The sequence below is a fragment of the Pantherophis guttatus genome, chromosome 8 (assembly GCF_059756535.1).
Source record: "Pantherophis guttatus breed Tessera chromosome 8, ASM5975653v1, whole genome shotgun sequence".
Taxonomy (NCBI): domain Eukaryota; kingdom Metazoa; phylum Chordata; class Lepidosauria; order Squamata; family Colubridae; genus Pantherophis; species Pantherophis guttatus.
The window spans coordinates 70,868,698-70,888,229 of NC_142070.1; the positions used below are offsets into that span (position 1 = coordinate 70,868,698).

At 42.5% G+C, this 19,532-nt stretch overlaps 1 protein-coding gene across 1 annotated transcript in view; it reads left to right on the forward strand.

The window, feature by feature from the left end:
• NFXL1 (nuclear transcription factor, X-box binding like 1) overlaps nucleotides 1-19,532 on the forward strand; it is a 57,631-nt gene that overhangs the window by 21,932 nt on the left and 16,167 nt on the right. The window contains exons 12-16 of the mRNA XM_034411358.3: nucleotides 2,096-2,216; nucleotides 4,707-4,866; nucleotides 6,831-6,922; nucleotides 10,559-10,580; nucleotides 18,878-19,018. Of these exons, the coding sequence (XP_034267249.2) occupies nucleotides 2,096-2,216; nucleotides 4,707-4,866; nucleotides 6,831-6,922; nucleotides 10,559-10,580; nucleotides 18,878-19,018 (536 nt within the window). The remainder of the gene's footprint in view (nucleotides 1-2,095; nucleotides 2,217-4,706; nucleotides 4,867-6,830; nucleotides 6,923-10,558; nucleotides 10,581-18,877; nucleotides 19,019-19,532) is intronic.

Here is a 19,532-nt window from a genome sequence, read left to right on the forward strand (position 1 = left end):
CTTCACTAAAGATAACATATGAAGAGACCAAGTCAGCCGTGACTTTAAAAAAATCTGAGCTCTAATCTGCAGCTAACCCAAAGAATGTTGGGGTGTATTTTAGAATCTAAAAATCTGTCTTTTCTGTGATGAGATGCGCTAGGTCAAAACCGCTCACTCCAGTTTAGTTGCCTTATTAATTTTCTCACTTGATAGGACTGTGTCAAAAGATGGTACAGGAATGAAATACCTTAAAGAATGAACAGTAAAAAAAAAAAAAATCCCCACTAGCTCTAATAACATTATTTAAGTTATTCTTATTTCTAATGCACTGAATTAAATAGTTGGAGGGGGGGGGAGAATCACAGAAGACGAGTAACTGTTTGTTTAGCTTTTATCACATTGATGAAAATTGCACGAGAATAACCCTATAATTTAGTTGCTAGTTTTTGGCTTGAGGAAAACAGGGCTCACACGCTGAGATGATGAATAAGCTTTTCACATTATTATTGGTTTCCATTATATCGCATGCACACAGAACCCAGTTTTTATTCTATGAAAGTGCTTCAGATTTGTTTGGAGAAACAAATGAAGTAGAAATATTTTATTTATTTATTCATTATTTATTAATTCAATTTGTATGCCGTCCCTCTCCGAAGACTCAGGGCGGATCACAATGCATTTAAAATCATTATAAAAAACATTTAAGAATTAAAAACATTAAAAACATTAAAACTCATTCACACCATTCATGGCCAGATCTCGCCAGATCGCAAGAGTGAGATCAACGTCCCCAGGCCTGCCGGAAAAGCCAGGTCTTCACCGCTTTTCAGAAGGCCAATAGGGTGGGGATGGTCCGGACCTCAGGAGGTAACTGGTTCCAGAGAGCTGAGGCAGCCACAAAGAAGGCCCTCCCCCACGGGCCCGCCAGCCGGCATTGTTTAGCTGATGGGACCCGGAGAAGACTAACTCTCTGGGATCTTACCGGTCGTTGGGAGTTATGCGGTAGAAGATGGTCTCGAAATACCCTGGCCCTGAGCCATGTAAGGCTTTAAATGTAATAACCAACACCTTGAATTGTGACCGGAGACCAATAGGGAGCCAGTGCAGCTCGCGGAGAATTGGTGTAATGTGGGTGTACCTAGGTGCACCCACGACAGCTCGCGCGGCTGCGTTCTGGACCAACTGTAGTCTCCAAACACTTTTCAAGGGTAGCCCCATGTAGAGCGCATTGCAATAATCTAACCGTGAGGTGACAAGGGCATGAGTGACCGTGAGGAGAGCCTTCCGATCCAAGTAGGGTCGCAATTGGTGCACCAGGCGAACCTGTGCAAAGGTCCCCCTATTGGCAAATCATAAACAGATGCTCTGTGGCCCCTTTTGATCTTATGGGTTCTTTTTCTGAACTTTTAAGAAATTACAGAGAAATAGCATATCAGTAGAATTGTACTAATAGATGATTTAAGGTAAAGGTTTCCCTGTCAGTCATGTCCAACTTTAGGGCACGGTAGTCATCTCTGTTTCTTGGCTGAGGAAGCCAGCATTGTCCAGAAACAATTTATGTGGTCATGTGGTCAGCATGGCTATGTGCGAAAGATGCACGGAATACTGTTAACCTTCCCACCAAAGCGATACCTATTTATCTACTTGCATTTGCATGATTTTGAACTGATAGGTGAGCAGGAGCAGGAGCTGGAGCAAAGAACGGGAACTTACCCCATTTCTTGGAGCTCAGATCTCGAACCCAGGCTGCCTGCTCTCCAGCTGAAGAGTTCAGCGTATTTAACCACTGAGCTATCACGCCCTGCTTAATAAATAGATGCATTGAGATGCATTGTAAATATGTAATAGGTAACCTCTGAGCCATCGCACCCCCTTAAATCATTTAATAGATGATTGTTCAGGAATAATTATTGATTGAGATGCGTTGTAAATATGTAATAGACACATGTGATTCAAAACTCTGAATGAAGGCCTCCTATGGTCTTGAATAGGTGTCTGATATAATTAGTCTTAGTTGCTTTGATCGGGAGAGATGAGGCATGATAGCTGCCAGTGGCTTTTTAATTGTCTTATTTCAAAACTGGTTATTTATAATGCATGTATTAAATTTTAGGCAGCTGCTATCCGTGCCCTGAAACGGTGGATGTGAAGTGCAATTGTGGTAAAACTGTTGTCAAAGTACCCTGTGGGAGAGAACGTACCACCAAGCCCCCCAGATGCAAAGAATTCTGCAGGTTAGTATTCATTGGTTTTATTATTATTTTTTTTTAAAAAAAATTAAACTTGTAGAGAGTATAACATGTTTTATGAACTGACAAAATTCCAAATTTTAATTAACTGTACTCAGCGGTGGGTTGCCCCCGGTTCGGACCGGTTCGCAAGAACCGATAGTAAAACCGGCGGGAGGTCCCACCCACCGCCCCGGATGTCATCATCGGCAATCCCGTTGCGAATCGGTAGTAAAAGTAAGTAGAACGCACCCCTAACTGTACTGCAGCTTATAGCCACAAATCTTTGTATTGCTGTCGTTTTGAGGGAGGGGATTGCTTTGAGCCAGTGTTGACTCTTGGAGACCTCCTCAAATGGTCCGTGCAAGTTTCTTGGCAAGATTTCCAGCCTGCTCTCGCCTGCTTCCTAGAGTTGAGAGGAAGATAGTTTGGTGTAGTGATCGAGACACCAGGCTAGAAACAAGGAGTCCATGAGTTCTAGGAGTCCCTGAGCCTTGAGTTGGACACCTCTGCCTTCATAGCGTCCCCACAGTCATGTGATCAAAATCCAGGTGCTTACAGCCGGCACAGTTGCAGCATCCTGAGTTGTGTGTGTGTTTCAGTTGTGACTGCTTCTGACAAGCAGTCAGTGGGGGAAGCTAAATTTGCTTAATGACTGGATGATTCACTTAACAACTGCAGTGATTTCACTCAACAGCCTCTTTGCTTAGCAATAGAAATTCTGGTCCCAATCGCGATTGTAAGTTGAGGATTTCTTAAATCAGGGGTCACCAACCTTTCGGACCTCAGGGACCACTACATTTTAAATCCCGCGGACCACTAATAATGATCTGCCTAATGACCGGCTGAGTGGGCGTGGCTAGGTGGTCATGTGACTGGGTGGGCGTGGCCAACTCGATGTCACTCGCGTCAAGGGGCGCCTCGCTGGCCTGCCCAGGCTCCTTAGGGTCCCAACAGGAAGCAGTTGTTGGAGCTAAGCAGCCGCCACAAGAAAGAGTTGGCAAAACAGCTCAGTTCAAATTGGATCTGGCCGAGAAGGAGGCTCAGTAGAAGCACCTCACTGAGGACTACGAGCACAGGCTTTCCAAGCAGAGGGAAGACCTGCAGGAGTGCAAGGCCAGGTACTGGCGCCTGGAGGCTCAGTGGGCTGAGATAGTCAGCCAGTTTCAGGCCATGATGCAGTCCCACTGGAACAAGGCCCTCCGGCTCTTCGCCACCAGCGGTGCTTCCCTCCATCCTTCATCCAAAGCCCCACACCAGGAGGCTGAAACAGACCCCAAGTCGGAATTTCTGCCCCCCTCCGAACCACACAAAAAGACCCCGAAGGGGGAGACTCTCTGCAGCAACACAAACGTTCATTGCATGTGTCCAGTCCAGGGGCTGTAGTTTGAGGACCCCTGATTTAGTGCAATATAAAAAAATGCAAATAATTTTTCTGCGGATCCACCAAAATTTTCTCACAGACCATCGGTGGTCCACGGACCACCAGTTGGTGACCGCTGACTTAAAACATCACCAGCTCTGATTGAATTATTTATTTATTCATTGGTTTGATTTATATGCTGCCCTTCTCCAGAGACTCAGGGCGGCTTACAATGCGTTAAGCAATAGCCTTCATACTTTTGTATATGCCTGCTTAGTAGGGCTTTCGGCCCCCCCTAAGTGGTGTTCTGTTTTTATACAAAGTCAGCTTATTGCCCCCACAATCCGGGTTCTCATTTTACCTACCTCGAAAGGATGGAAGGCTGAGTCAACCTTGAGCCTGGTGAGATTTGAACTTGCAGTAATTGCAGGCAGCTGGTGCTACTTAACAGCACTTTAGTCTGCTGCGCCACCAAGGCTCTTATACATTATAACAGTATATGGTGATTCTTTTATTGAATAGCCCGAAGGCCTTTTCAGAAAAAACAAAGAAAAAGATAAAACAAACAGTTACAGAAATAAGAGTCTAAAAATATATGATATATGACATTTAAAATTTAACAATATCGAAGTTCAATAACTAGATTTCCAAAACTAGATATCCCAAATAAGATAGCTCCTCTCTAACTCAGCCCATCTTTCTTACAATCAATGAAATTCTTTTCGATATAACTGGCTCGTATTGCTGTCATCCTTTTAAGATAGCGAGTGATAGCCCTTACCAGGGGAGGAGAGTCTGCCTTCAATAGAAATGATAATTTATGCCTTACATTCCAGTGGGGAAATTTATTTATAATTGGGGACAGATATTGTTTTCTTACTTCCTCATACATATAACAGTATATAAATATGTATGTATGTATGTATGAACAAATTCACCAAATACCGTACACCAGTGAGACATAGCATGTGATCTGAGAACACTTGACAAGGTTTCAATAAGATATGTTCTTTCAATTAGCCGGTCTCAAGCTGTTTAAAGCTCTATAGATTCTAACATGAATATTCATCATCCCAAATGACTCATAGTGATCAATCAACCGTTGGGTTAATTTCTAATTTTTCTTGTTCTAGGCAGCCACCAACTTGCCATCATCCTTGTCGAGAGAAGCACAGTTGCCATTTCGGCCCTTGCCCTCCTTGCCACCAGATCTGCAAGAAAGTTTTTGAAAAGTGCGGCCACTTATGCCTGGCTTCTTGCCACGACGAAGCACTTGTGAAGCAAACCAGCTCGGTGAGACGGAAGCTCGTAGCATACTAAAAGTGTCTTCTAATCCTCTTAGGAAAGAGAGTTTAAAAGCAGTTGGGGGGAAAATGCTTGCAGATAGATGTTGTGGATTTATTGACTTTAGGAATTAAGAAGGTTTGTTGCTGCCTTAACCTACGTTGTCTTAATTTCTGCTAAGTAACCAAGATACATTTTCACTTGGCAGGCGACGTATTGGTGCTGGCTAGATTGTGGGATCTAATGAATCGTGAGACTTTGATGGATGTTGTAATTACCTAAGCATCAGATAAATGACATTTTGAAATAGTTTTTTTTTTATAAAAGTTTTTTTTAAAACAAACAAACATATAATACATCAATCCTTCTGTGTGTCTTCTCTATGTTTCTTCCGTGACTTCTTCTTCTTTTTATTACTCCTCCTATCTTCATTTCTCCTTGATAGTCTCCATTTCTCTGTTGCAATATTTTCCCCCAAATTACAACACATTTAATATAACGTTCTCCTTATTTAATTATCATAATCTTTATATCTTTTTTTTAACCAATCATAAAATTTCCCCCATATCTTACAATAGTCCGTATCCTCTCTCTCTTTAATCATCAAAGTTAATCTGTTCATTTCTACACAATCTAAGATTTTTTTTAATTACTTCCCCTTCCAAAGGGATTTTCTCTGCTTTCCATCTTTCCACAAATACTATCCTCGCTGCCATTATTATATGTATAATCAAGTATATATTTTCTTTACTAATTTTCTCTGGTAGTATACCCAATAGGAACAACTCAGGTTTTAAATCAATATGTTGTTGGATCATTTCTTCTAACCATGTCTTAATTCTGCTCCAATAACCTATAGCTTCTGGGCATGTCCACCACATATGATAATAAGTTCCATTTTTGAAATAGTTTGAAATAGAGAACTGGGGGGTGGGGGGAGAGAAATGAAAACTTATCTTAAGTTATTGAAGGAGTCTGGATGTCTCCAGATGGAATTGGCGCCACGACTTGTAGAATAACGCATTTGTGATTAATCATCACAGCCTGCCAGTGGTGGGTTACTACCGGTTCTCCCCAATTTGGCAGAGCCGGTAGTGGAAATCTTGATAGGAGAGTGAACCGGTTCGCTCTGAACGTCAGTTGGGCCCTCCCCTCCGCCCCCATGCTATACCTACCTTTATTTCTTTTGTTTTTAGCTCAGCTGTAAGACGCAGCAGAGTGGATTGCCATGCCTCAGCTGTTTTTTTACTCAATGCGCATGCGCGAAATGCAAGATCGGCGCACGTGAGAGTGAAGCGAGCACGTGGGTGGTGATCACGCGCAAAGCGTGTGCGCGATGCGAACCGGTGATAAAACTGGTTAGAACTCACCACTGCAGCCTGCTTTGAATTTACTGTATTTTTTGGAGTGTAAGACTCACCTACCTTTTTTGGTGAGGAAAAGAAGAAAAAGAAATCTCCCTCTGCCTCTGCCTCTGCCTCTGCTTCTGCCTCTGAGCAATTTTGCCTGGTTACAGCAAACAGCCTGCTTTACTTTCATTTTCGTTTTCAGCATAGTTTGATTCTTGATTAGCACAAGGAAAAAAAAAAATCTGCTCCAGCAATTTACCTCTTTGCGGCAAGCAGCAGAGCCCCACGTAAAACAGCTGAGAGCAAATCAGCTGAGAGTCGGGAGGCCGATCCCATCAACTTGTGCTAATGAGGCTGTGCTGAAGCTGAAAGGAGCTGTTTTTTCTTGCTGTTTGCTTGCAAGGAGGTAAACTGCTGGGAGGCAGAGGCCAAAGGGTGGGGGCCAGTGGGTGGGCGGGGCTACATTTGGTGTATAAGACACACCTAAATTTTCACCCCCTTTTAGGGGGGAAAAAGGTGCGTCTTATACGCCGAAAAATATGGTAACTGTTATGTATTAATTTCAATTAAATCAGTAAATCCAAGGCTTTGTTGGGCTTATCTGTCAATTTCTTTTTCTTATAGCATCAGCCCATAGGCCCCTGGGAACGCTCCACCACACCTGCTTATATTCAGACAGCATTGCCTTGTCCTCCATGCAACGTTCCTATACCAACGTGAGTTACTTTAACTTTTTTGCTTTGCTACGTTCCGTGCATACCTTAGAAATGCATAATACAGGCAGTCCTCGACTTGCAACAGCTCACTTAGTGAACATGCAAACTTACAACAGCACCGGAAGCTGTCACGCAGTCCCCTTTTGTGACCTTTTGACAAGCCAAGTCAACGAGGAAGCCAAATTCACTTAGCAACCATGTTACTTACTGAACACCTGCAGTCACTCCCTTAACAACTGTGGCAAGAAAGGTGGTAAAATAGAGCAAAACCCATGTAACAAATGTCTCAGTTAGCAACATAAATTTTGGGCTCAATTGTGGTTGTAAGTGGAGAACTATTTGTACTGCAACTTATTTGTGTTTTAATTAAATGGGACACTATTTATGAAGGCCAAACTGAATCGGATAAAGTATATAAATTCCAGTTTTCTCTTACCAACAACACCTCCATTTTTTCCAATTTTAGTTTCAGCTTACTCAACCAGAAACTACCTTGTGTGCAAAAGCAGGATCTTTTAAATTGGCAAGGGAATACCATATTTTTCAGAGTATAAGACGCACCAGAGTATAAGACACACCTTAGTTTTTGGGGAGGAAAATAAGAAAAAAAGCTGATTGGCAGATGGATCGGCCTCCCGGAATACCCCCAATCACCCCCCAATTCCCAGAGATGAATTTTAGCAACAGGTTAATTGGTTGTGAGCTCTGTGCCTTGCTTTTTTTTTCTTTTTTTTCTGCCTCTGAAACTTCTGAAACGCCGTTTCTGAAAAAAAAATTTTTTTCCTGCCTCCGAAACAGCTTCAGAAAAAAAAGCCTCTGAAGCTCTGTTTGTGGGCTTCTTTTCTGAAGCTCTGTTTGGGGGCTTCTTTTCTGAAGCTCTGTTTGGGGGCTTTTTCTGAAGCTCTGTTTGGGGGCTTTTTTTTCTGAAGCTCTGTTTGGGGGCTCCTTTTCTGAAGCTCTGTTTGGGGGCTTTTTTTCTGAAGCTCTGTTTGGGGGCTTTTTCTGAAGCTCTGTTTGGGGGCTTTTTTTCTGAAGCTCTGTTTGGGGGCTTTTTTTCTGAAGCTCTGTTTGGGGGCTTTTTTTCTGAAGCTCTGTTTGGGGGCTTTTTTTCTGAAGCTCTGTTTGTGGGCTTCTTTTCTGAAGCTCTGTTTGGGGGCTTTTTCTGAAGCTCTGTTTGGGGGCTTTTTTTCTGAAGCTCTGTTTGGGGGCTCCTTTTCTGAAGCTCTGTTTGGGGGCTTTTTTTCTGAAGCTCTGTTTGGGGGCTTTTTTTCTGAAGCTCTGTTTGTGGGCTTCTTTTCTGAAGCTCTGTTTGGGGGCTTTTTTTCTGAAGCTCTGTTTGGGGGCTTTTTCTGAAGCTCTGTTTGGGGGCTTTTTTTCTGAAGCTCTGTTTGGGGGCTCCTTTTCTGAAGATCTGTTTGGGGGCTTTTTTTCTGAAGCTCTGTTTGTGGGCTTCTTTTCTGAAGCTCTGTTTGGGGGCTTTTTTTCTGAAGCTCTGTTTGGGGGCTTTTTCTGAAGCTCTGTTTGGGGGCTTTTTTTCTGAAGCTCTGTTTGGGGGCTCCTTTTCTGAAGATCTGTTTGGGGGCTTTTTTTCTGAAGCTCTGTTTGGGGGCTCCTTTTCTGAAGCTTTGTTTCTGATGCTTTTTTCAGCCTCTGAAACCTCCGTTTGAGAGGCTGGGCGGGGCTACATTTGGAGTATAAGACACACCCAGATTTTCACCCTCTTTTTTGGGGGAAAAAGGTGCGTCTTATACTCCGAAAAATATGGTAATCTCTGCCCTTTAGACTTCCTTGGTTAAACTGCAGCCTGAAGGAAAGGAAGACCAACAAGTATCATAGAGCCACTTTGGTCTGGCTAGGAGACCATGAGTTCTAGTCTATCCTTAGGCATGAAAGGTGAGGCTTGGTGGCTCAGCAGTTAAGATGCTGGGATTGTTGTCTGGAAAGCCGGCAGTCCAGGTTCGAGTCCTGAGCTCCATGCAATGGGGTGAGCTCCCATCTTCACCCTAGCTCCTGCCAGTCTACCAGTTCAAAAGCATGCAAATGCAAGTAGATAAATAGGTACCACTTTAGTGGGAAGGCAATAGTGCTCCATGACATCATGTTGGCCAAATGATCGCAGAAAGGTCTTCAGACAGCACTGCCTCCACGCCCCTTGAAATGGAGACGAACACTGCCCCCTACAGTTGGCATTGATTAACAGAGTAAAATCCACAGGGACTCCTTTACCTTTTTTTAAAACTTAGGCACGAAAGCTGACTGGAATGACTTTGAGCCAGTTATTCACTCTCAGCCCAACTCACCTCACAGGGTTGTTGTGAGAAAAATAGGACAAAGAATTTTAGATACGTTCACCGCCTTGAGTTCAGGGGTGAAATGCTCCCGGTTCAGACCGGATCGCCTGATCCGGTAGCGATGGCGACAGGTGGTTCAGAGAACCGGTAGCAAAAATCCCTCCCTGCCCCCCATGCCCAGCTGAGCCACGCAATCATCAGAGGCTTTTTTTTACTTTTAAAAGCATTTTTTCTACAACCTCTTGGGCCGAAGAGGTTGTAAAAAAAATGCTTTTAAAAGGCTCCGACGATCCCAGCTGAGTTGCCTGATTGTCAGAGGCTTTTTTTTTCTTTTAAAACCAAAATAAAAAAAGCTTTTAAAAGAAAACAAAAGCCTCTGACGATCAGGCAACTCAGCTGGGATCGTCAGAGCCTTTTAAAAGCATTTTTTCTGTAACCTCTTTGGCCAAAAAAAAAAAAAAAAAAAAAAAAAGCCTCTGACGATCACAGCTGAGCCGCGCGATCGTCAGAGGCTTTTTTTTTTTACTTTTAAAAGCAATGCTTTTAAAAGTTAAAAAAAAAGATTGCGTGACACAGCTGATCACCTCCCTCTCGTGCGCTGTTCTACTTACCGCATACCTCCTTTTGGCGTGCACTGCGCACGCGGACCTCGCATTTGGTGCGTGGTGCGCAGCCAGCGAACTGGTAGTAAACCAGTTCAGATTTCACCACTGCTTGAGTTGTTTGTAAAAAGTAATAAAGGCAGGACAAAAATAAATAAAATATTCTTCTTCTCCAAGAGCGGCAATTTGCAGCCTCCTGCCATATCTTTCCTTGAAGGATACTACAACTCTTTTAACTCCCAGAACATATTTCTTTTCTCTCATCTCCCTGATTCTTCCTATAAGAACAAGTCCCATTAATAAAACAGGCTAAATGAAGCAGGTTCCCCATGCTGAGACTTCAGACTCGTCTCTTTGCCCATCTACAAAGACAAACACCACTGGCCCATCCAGTGGTGAAATCCAAATTTTTTTACTACCGATTCTGTGGGCGTGGCTTGATGGGCGTGGCAGGGGAAGGATACTGCAAAATCTCTATTCCCACCCCACTCTAGGGGGAAGGATACTGCAAAATCTCCATCGTCACCCCACTCTGAGGCCAGCCAGAGGTGATATTTGCCGGTTCTCTGAACTACTCAAAATTTCCACTACCGGTTCTCCAGAACCTGTCAGAACCTGCTGGATTTCACCCCTGGGCCCATCCGAGGGATCACTCCAAAGAGTTCCCAAAGAAGCAATTCAGATGAACGAAATGGAATCACATTTAAATAAACTGAGCTTGTTTATATTTTTTTTCTTTGCAGGCAATGCCTTGGAAAACATGAGGTGAGTCATTCTAGCTGTCATTATTTGAAATGAAACTGAGCCGTGCATAACTTGGTTTTAATTAGAGTCTCAGAATTAAGCTTTAGCATTTAATTGATTTGACGTGAAGTTTATTTGCAGCTGAAGTGTTTTGCTTTCTGTTGGAAACCCACAGATAGTTTTTCCATCCCAAAAGTTGACATTTCCATCGGCAGAAGAATGCAAAATCGTTCTAAAGCATTTGTAAGCGCGAGGTCCTCGTTTGACTAAACAAACCTTTGACATATTTCAAATAATGGGACACGTTGGTGAAATAACCTTTTGTTAATGCTTAATTAGCAAGAATTAAGTTAGCTTTTTTAATGGGGCTGTATTATTTTTTAACGTTATCTTTCTTGGAAACAATCAAATGGCTTGTCAGTGGACACTGCTGGCATGATATATTTTGTGGCTGTTTCAAGAGATGTCACCCTATTTCTTCTTTTTATTTAATTTAATTTAATTTTATACCAGAGACAGGATTCACATGTTAGGTTGTAATGGTTAATTTATCTGCCAATTTTTCTTGGATGATCTCTTTCTCTTTTACTAATACTCCATAAAATACAGTGGTGTTTTTAATTCCTGAAAGTGTTTTTTTTTTTATTTTTAGCGAAAATAATTATTTTTAAGAGTCCGTTAAGGAGAAGATTGTAGAACTTCAAAACATTCCTTGCATGCTATTCTTCCAGGCATGGAAAGGGATGTTGTTGGATGTTCATAGCAGAAAGTCTTACATAATTTAATTGTTTGACCCAGTAATTCTTTGGCTTTCTTTATGTGACTGATACCAGGGGTGAGTTCTATTTACCTTTACTACCGGTTCGCAACGGGAGCGTGCGAGCTTCTGCGCATGCTCAGATTGTCAATTATGACGTCCAGGCAGGTAGGCGGAGTCTCGCCCCGCTTTTACTAAAGAACCGGACAGAACCAGGAGCAACCCACCACTGACTAATACCACTTTTCTATCTAAAAGCACATTGTGACGAGAAGAGTGGCTTTAATATTAAATAGTAGAATGAATTTATTTATTTCGTGCTATAAATAAAAATAGCACGTGTATCTGTGTTGCCAGACACACAGCACAACTTAACAATACATGATTATAACAATCTAGTGCAGGGCTGTTAAATTTGCGGCCCGCAGGCCAGATGGGTTATGTGCTGGCCACGCCCATGCCTGGTTTAGCAAAGGGTAAAAAGTTGTGATACATCACGTAACACCCCTGATCTAGTGGATTGTGGAGAATCTTCCCCCGCCACTTTCTAGCTTGTTCCTTTTTTAAAAAAAATTTTATTTCTTTCTTTACAAACAAAGTATTTACTCACATACAGATCGCGACGGGAGCTTTACACAATATATTAACTTCAGTCAAAATATACAAATAAGATATAAAATCTACACTAACCTTATCTTCTTTTTATTCTATTATTCAACCAAGTATACCATTGGTCCCAGCATTGAAAATATGCGGAATCCTTTTGATCTCTCAAAAATTTTGTTAACCTGTCAGCTTCCGCATATTCTATAATTTTTCCCAAAATCAAATCTTCAGCCGGTAAGTCTTTCCCCTTCCAATATTGAGCAAAACATTCTTGTTGCAGTTGTGATATATACAATCAAACCGTGCCTATCTTATCTGGCCTTATATTTAATAGATAGTATTCTGGTTTCAATTGTAATTTATATCCAGTGATTTCTGATATCCATCCCTGTATAAGTCTCCAAAGCTCAATTTTTTTTTTAATTTGATTTATATGCCGCCCTTCTCCGGAGACTCAGGGCGGCTTACAATGCGTTAAGCAATAGCCTTCATACTCTTGTATATTTTATACAAAGTCAGCTTATTGCCCCCACAATCTGGGTCCTCATTTTACCTACCTTAGAAAGGATGGAAGGCTGAGTCAACCTTGAGCCTGGTGAGATTTGAACTAGCAGTAATTGCAGGCAGTTGATATTAATAATAGTGCTTTAGTCTGCTGCGCTACCAGGGCTCCTTTTCTCTCCTTAACAACCTTTAATAACAACAACAATAATAATAATAATAATAACAACAACTTTATTGTCATTGTACGTGTATACACAGTATTGTTCTGTCCCCGTCTCACACACGCACACAAACAGTCAGCCAGGAGTTAAATAAAACTTGCAGACAATAAATTCCTTCGATAACAGGATTGGCAGCAACCCAGTAGCTGCTTGCCGAGAACTTTACTCACAGAGGGAGGTGTTCCTCCTCTGTCAGATAAACCAAAACAAATACACAAAGCCACAGAATTGTCAAGTCCAGTCCAAGGCAGGCAGATAACGTAGTTTCAGAGATACAATGCGACTCGCTAGTTGTTTAGTTTTGTCCATCACAGAGCCTGAATGGCCACCACACCCCCTTTTATCCCCTGTGGGGTGTGGTCCAGTGACTCAGCTTAATCTCTGGCATGCCTCCTTTTCTGCTGCGTGCACTCGTCTCTCCGACGCTGGCGTGGATCCAGCCAAGACTTATCTCCGTCACTGTCCGACTGCGACTGTTCGGAGATACCTGGCTCCTGGCCAATCTCTTCTCCTTCGGGAGACACCTGAGGCATTGCCAGAGAGGAGGGTCCTGGAGAGGGAGGCCTGGCCAACTCCTCTCCTTCACCTTTGGAGTCTTCTCCCTCCGATAAGACGGGCTCGGGGGTCGGAGTCACAACAAGTATACCCATACAACGGAATTCACTAAACACCCAAAGACCAAGTCCAACACACATAACAATCCCCAAACACTCCCCACAAATTCCCCACCCCTAAACCACCCAAACATCCACACATTTAAGTGTGTATTTCTGAAGATCTGGCACATGGGTAACACCACTCCCCAAGCTAAGCAAAAAGACCCAGTTCCCGATTCAATATATTAAAAATTCACCAGCATTTACATGACACAACTTTAAGGAAACATTTAAACTTAACGTGCTCCAGTTTTTGAATTTTGATTGTAAAATAATGATCAGTGTCCTTCAGTAAAAAGGGATTATTTTGATGAACTGAATTCCGCAAGGCTGTAATCAGACAGTCATCTAAGTATAATGTCTTATTGCAAAACAACAGGGGATTTTTAAAAAAAAATGACAGGGAGGTCTGAAGAGAATTTGTACAAAATGTTTTGCTTTCGGTGATTACACAAGATGTCTCATTCTGATGTATGTATATTTTAGAAAACATATGCAGACTGACAGGAATGTAAACTGTTAAGGCTAATTTAATCATAATAATATCAGTAAAAACGGATGTTGGTTAGTAAGAAATACCTTAACAACGGCATGTATTCAGATCACTCAGGTTTGGGAACAAAATACCATTAATAATGGGCTAGAACATCTGGCATAGATTGTTAATTTAGAACAAGTGTGGATTATGTTTCAGGAGTGTATAGGCTGCTCTTTGCAGATGATGTGATGTCTGGAAGGATCAGTGCAAAAAATGTTTGGCTCATTTTTTTTTTCAGATGGATAGGAGTGGAGGTGGACATTAAAAGTTGGGAGTGGGATGTGTTGCAGAAGAAAACTATTATACCAAATATTCACTATAAAGGTAGTCCTTACCTTAGGACCAAAATTGAGCCCTAAATTTATGTTTATGTTGCTACATGACCCTGATGTTGTGACGTAGGCTTACTGAGTCATTACAAGACATAATTAGTCCTAAACAAACCTATTGTATTGTAACAGCTGAGAATTACGTTCATTCCCAGCTGAGTCCCAATTAGTAGCAAAACAAGTCCTTCGGAAAAAGTCCTTCGGGATAATCACCAACCTTTATCTTCTTTGACACCCTGCCAAAGGCCTTACTTGGCAAAGCCCCACAAAGTTCAGAAACAAACAAGAGACGCCGACTGGAAACAGAGTTAGCAACGTTGCTTTCCCGCAGAAGGCCCCAAGTGCCTTTCTTTCTCTTTTAAGCCTTATGGGAGGGGCCAATCATCCCCTGGCCTTACTCCCGAGTCGTCCCTTTTACTTTAACTGTTCTTGCCTTTTGGCAGCTCTGCACATGCCTGCACTAGGAACAGGTTCCTCCTGTTCCTCTGCCTCTCTGCTGTCCGACTCTGGGGGCTCTGGAGTCCGTGCATCACTCCCAGATGGCCCTGACCCCCTCTCTGCCTCAGATACAGAGCCCTCATCCAGGCCTTCCCCAGCCTCCAGGACTGGCCCATGTTCCTCCCCAGCCTCCTCACTGTCTGACTCCGCTGCCAGCTCTGCAGGCTGCTGGCGGACCACAACACCTGGAACACAGCAACTGTCATAAATGTGCATCAGTTGTCAAGCATCCGACTGTAAATCAAGTAACCGAGGGGATGCTGCAACAGTAACTTTGAACGGTCACTAAATGAACTGTTGTACACCGAGGACTACCTGTAGTGAAAATTATGCACAAGTGCAGCAGACTTGAGCATGTTCTAGAGAAATGTCCATTTAAAATGTCAGAATATGAAACGGTCAGTAGTTTTGAACTAAATCTTTCAACGTGTATTTCAGCGCATTTTAGAAATTATGAAACGATTAGATATTTCCATCATTTTTTAGTCAATCTGCTCGTAAAATTTTACTGCATTATATTTTCATGGCCAATGGAGACCACTGTTTTATTGTTGTTGTAGCTGGTCCATTTATAAGGCAATAGTGCCAATCAACATTTAATTAGAGTTGAAAGACCAACGAAGTAAAATTGCCTTTCCAAATGCTGTGAACTTTACGAAACTCTGGAAGTAATAGTAATATTACTATTTTGTATTTATAGAAAAATAAAAATACCAAGTTTCCAGGTAAAATTCAGACAAACGATAGCTGGATGGATGGATGATGGATGGATGGATGGATGATTGATGGATGGATGGATGATGGATGGATGGATGGATGATGGATGGATGATAGATGGATGATGGATGGATGAATGAATGATTGACGGATGGATGGATGGATGGATGGATGGATGGATGGATGATGGATGATAGATGGATGATGGATGGATAGATGATAGATGGAGAATGGATGGATGATGGATGGATGGATGGATGGATGAATGGATGGATGATGGATGGATGGATGGATGGATGATGGATGGATGATGGATGGATGGATGATAGATGGATGGATGGATAGATAGATAGAGATAGATAGATGGATATATAAATAGATAACGCATAGCTGATTTAGGCATGCTTATATGTTAATAGACGAGACTGTCTCTTCCTGCTTAATATTCTGAATAGGCTCCTGGCATTTATATTTCTTTTTTCCATGTATACTTTGTCCTTTCCTTTCCTTCTCTTACTTATTCTTTCTCAGATCAGCATTTGATCTCTAGCATAATTATAATTCCTATTGGCTGCTGTCTTCATAAGCCAGGGGTGAAATGCTCCCGGTTCGGACCGGATCACCTGATCCGGTAGCGATGGTGGCGGGTGGTTCAGAGAACCGGTAGCAAAAATCCCAGCGCCTCCCCCCACCCCCATGCCCAGCTGAGCCATGTGATCATCAGAGGCTGGTTTTTTTATTTTTAAAAGCATTTTTTCTACAACCTCTTAAGGTTGTAGAAAAAATGCTTTTAAAAGTAAAAAAAAAAGTTGGCCATGCCCACTCAGTCACATTACCCACCACCACCACCAAGCCACGCCCACAGAACCAGTAGTAACAAATTTTAGATTTCACCCCTGTCATAAGCCGCCTCTGTATTTAATAACTTTGCTTGGTGTCTTATTCAGGTTTTTTCCTACTCTGTCTTCAGATTATTTTTAGAAGAATTCTGAAATATAATCACTCTTTACAAGATCTTTGCAAGGAATTGTGAAGTGTTGATGATCAACCACACTCAGCATATATTCCTTAACGGAACAATTAACTACAGAGAGGGAAGTATGCGGAGGGACACTCAAGGTTCTGTCTTGGGCCCAGTAGTCTTCAACATCTTCATAAATGTATTTATTTATTTATTGGTTCGATTTATATGCCGCCCTTCTCCGGAGACTCAGGGCGGCTTACAATGCGTTAAGCAATAGCCTTCATACTTTTGTATATACCTGCTTAGTAGGGCTTTCGGCCCCCCGTAAGCCGTGTTCTTTTTATACAAAGTCAGTTTATTGCCCCCACAATCCGGGTCCTCATTTTACCTACCTCGAAAGGATGGAAGGCCGAGTCAACCTTGAATAATAGCTTACACTGCATATCCATGATTTTAGATTTTTATAATAAAGAATTTGAATCTAGTATTATGCAGTTTATTGTAATGATGCTTGTATCACTAACATTCCAAAACCAAATGAATATCACAATCCTATTACGTTCATAAATGTACCCTGTTTCCCCCAAAATAAGACATCCCCTGATAATAAGCCCTATCGGGCTTTTAAGTGCATGACAATAAGGCCAAGAGCTTATTTCAGGGTTTCTTATTTCTTATTTTCAGGGAAACACGGTAGTTGTCCAATAAGCACTGCCAATTGTGCGGACCAACTTCAGAAGGAAATAGGAAAATAAATACATGTCGAGCATCAAGCAGTCCTCGACACCTCGATGGCCTGGGAAACGGTCCATCGTGATGCACAACGGAAGGACGTTACGGGGGATGTTGGGCATGGGAGATGGTGATGGGGGTAGACTAGCTACGGAGAAGCCATTAACTCACGGTCCAGGTGATAGAACTAGAAGGGGTCTCGGGAAAGCAAGGGGTGGGTGAAAGCAGCGGAACTGGCACCATAGCATAACAGAAGGTCGCGGCTGGATTGACACGGAGTGATGACGTCACAGGCGCGGCGGCATGACTAACCTTGGCAATGGATTCGAAATGGCCGCCTGACAGCTGGGACTGCACAAGGAGACGCCCACCAGCAAGGGGGCGAGGCGGGGCTATAAAGAGGTGCCGAGTGGCGGAAGTTTAATCCATTCTGTGATCCGGCATTGACTACCAGCTGCTGAGTAGTGAGAAATAAATCGGGTTTGCTTCACTGCACAGTGTGTGGACTTCGTTTCACCCGGGAACCGCACAGGTGGCCTAGCAAGCCGAGTATATGCATATCTTGCTGAAAAAGGATTTACTGGTCTAAGAAAAAGAGCTGATAATCAGATTAATAATGTAGCTTCAAACAGCAGCAGAATGAAACCACTTATATCATTAGCCACAGTGAAAGACTTGGATAACATTTGTTGCCAACATCTACCTTTTATTCTTTCAAAATCCTAAGGATTTTTTTTTACAATAATTCATCATTTTGCATTCTTTTCCAAAGGCTCAGGTGAAAGATTTTTTTCATGAGCAACAGAATTTTTGGAAAACGAGTGATGGACTGTTCAAAATTCAATCTGTCTCTGTACCCGCAATGAAATGGTTCTAAATAGTTTGTCTAGTTCAGGCATCTGTAACCTTAAATACTCAAAAGAGCCATTTGGACCCATTTCCCACAGAAAAGAAAACACCGGGAGCCACAAAAGCTGGGTGGGCGTGGCCAACTTGATGTCACTCACTTCCACCAGTCACATGACCCCCCTACCCACGCCTACGTGGTCATTAGGCAGAGAACCAATTGTTAAAAAACACTGGGAACCACAAAATCCTTTTGACATGTCTCTCTCCCCTCCCTCCCCCCTCTCTCCGTCTCTCTCCCACTCTCTGTATCTCTCTCTCTCTGCCCTGGCATCTTCTCCCATCCCCCACCGTCACCCTTACCTTCTCAGGCCAGACGAGGAGTGACTGGGAGGGGAGGGCGAGGGGCGGGGCCAGCCAGTGGTGAGCCACAGCAGAGGGCCCAAAAAGCCACATGTGGCTCCAGAGCCGCAGGTTGCTGACCCCTGGTCTTGTTTATTGAAACCTATAGTAACATCCTTATCAAAATTTGAACCAGTTATCTTTCGATATTGTTGCATGAAATGTGTGATACCACTATAAGTACGAGTTTATCGTACACCACGAGTTTATCGGAGTCGGGCAGCAGCTATTAAGTAATAATAATACTTTGAACAATTTATATGTGATTATATACCTTTAACATCATCCAAGAACAACTGCTCTTCCCACGTCTTCAGAAGGACTCAGTAGGTGGATAAAAATGTTAAATCCAGTCTAAACATTTGGCTGACTGTGATCAATAATTATGTTTCTGCTGTTGCAATCTGCTTAGAATCTATGATGGAAGCAACATGTCCTAAATAAGGAGGATTAAATTTTATGCGTTAACTTGTCTTGTGTGAAAGCTTGTGGAATTAACGCTGAAGCTTGTTTACAGTGTCCCTCAAGTAATTATCTCAATCTTTCAGATAAGCCCGTTGCCATGTCATACGGCAGGACCATATTCTTGTAAAAGAGTCTGTGGAAGGTGGCTGGATTGTCAGAATCATACTTGCCCGAAAGAATGCCACACAGTTTCTGAAAAAGATGCCAACAATGGTAGGCAAAAGGTAAGTAAGCTTTTCAGTGGCAAACACAGTTGGTTTCGTGATAAGGCCGGAGCCTTTTTAACAGGTGCATTACATTAGCTGCCAAAAAAGCCAACACAGTTCTGGGCTGCATAAACAGAGAGACAGAATCAAGATCGCGTGAAGTGTTAATACCACTTTATCATACCTTGGTAAGGCCACACTTGGAATACTGCATTCAGTTTTGGTCGCCACGATGTAAAAAAGATGTGGAGACTCTAGAAAGAGTGCAGAGAAGAGCAACAAAGATGATTAGGGGACTGGAGGGTAAAACATATGAAGAATGGTTGCAGGAACTGGGTATGTCTAGTTTAATGAAAAGAAGGACTACGGGAGACATGATAGCAGTGTTCCAATATCTCAGGGGTTGCCACAAAGAAGAGGGAGTGAAGTTATTCTCCAAAGCACCTGAAGGCAGGACAAGAAGCAATGGGTGGAAACTAATCAAGGAGAGAAGCAACTTAGAACTAAGGAGAAATTTCCTGACAGTGAGAAC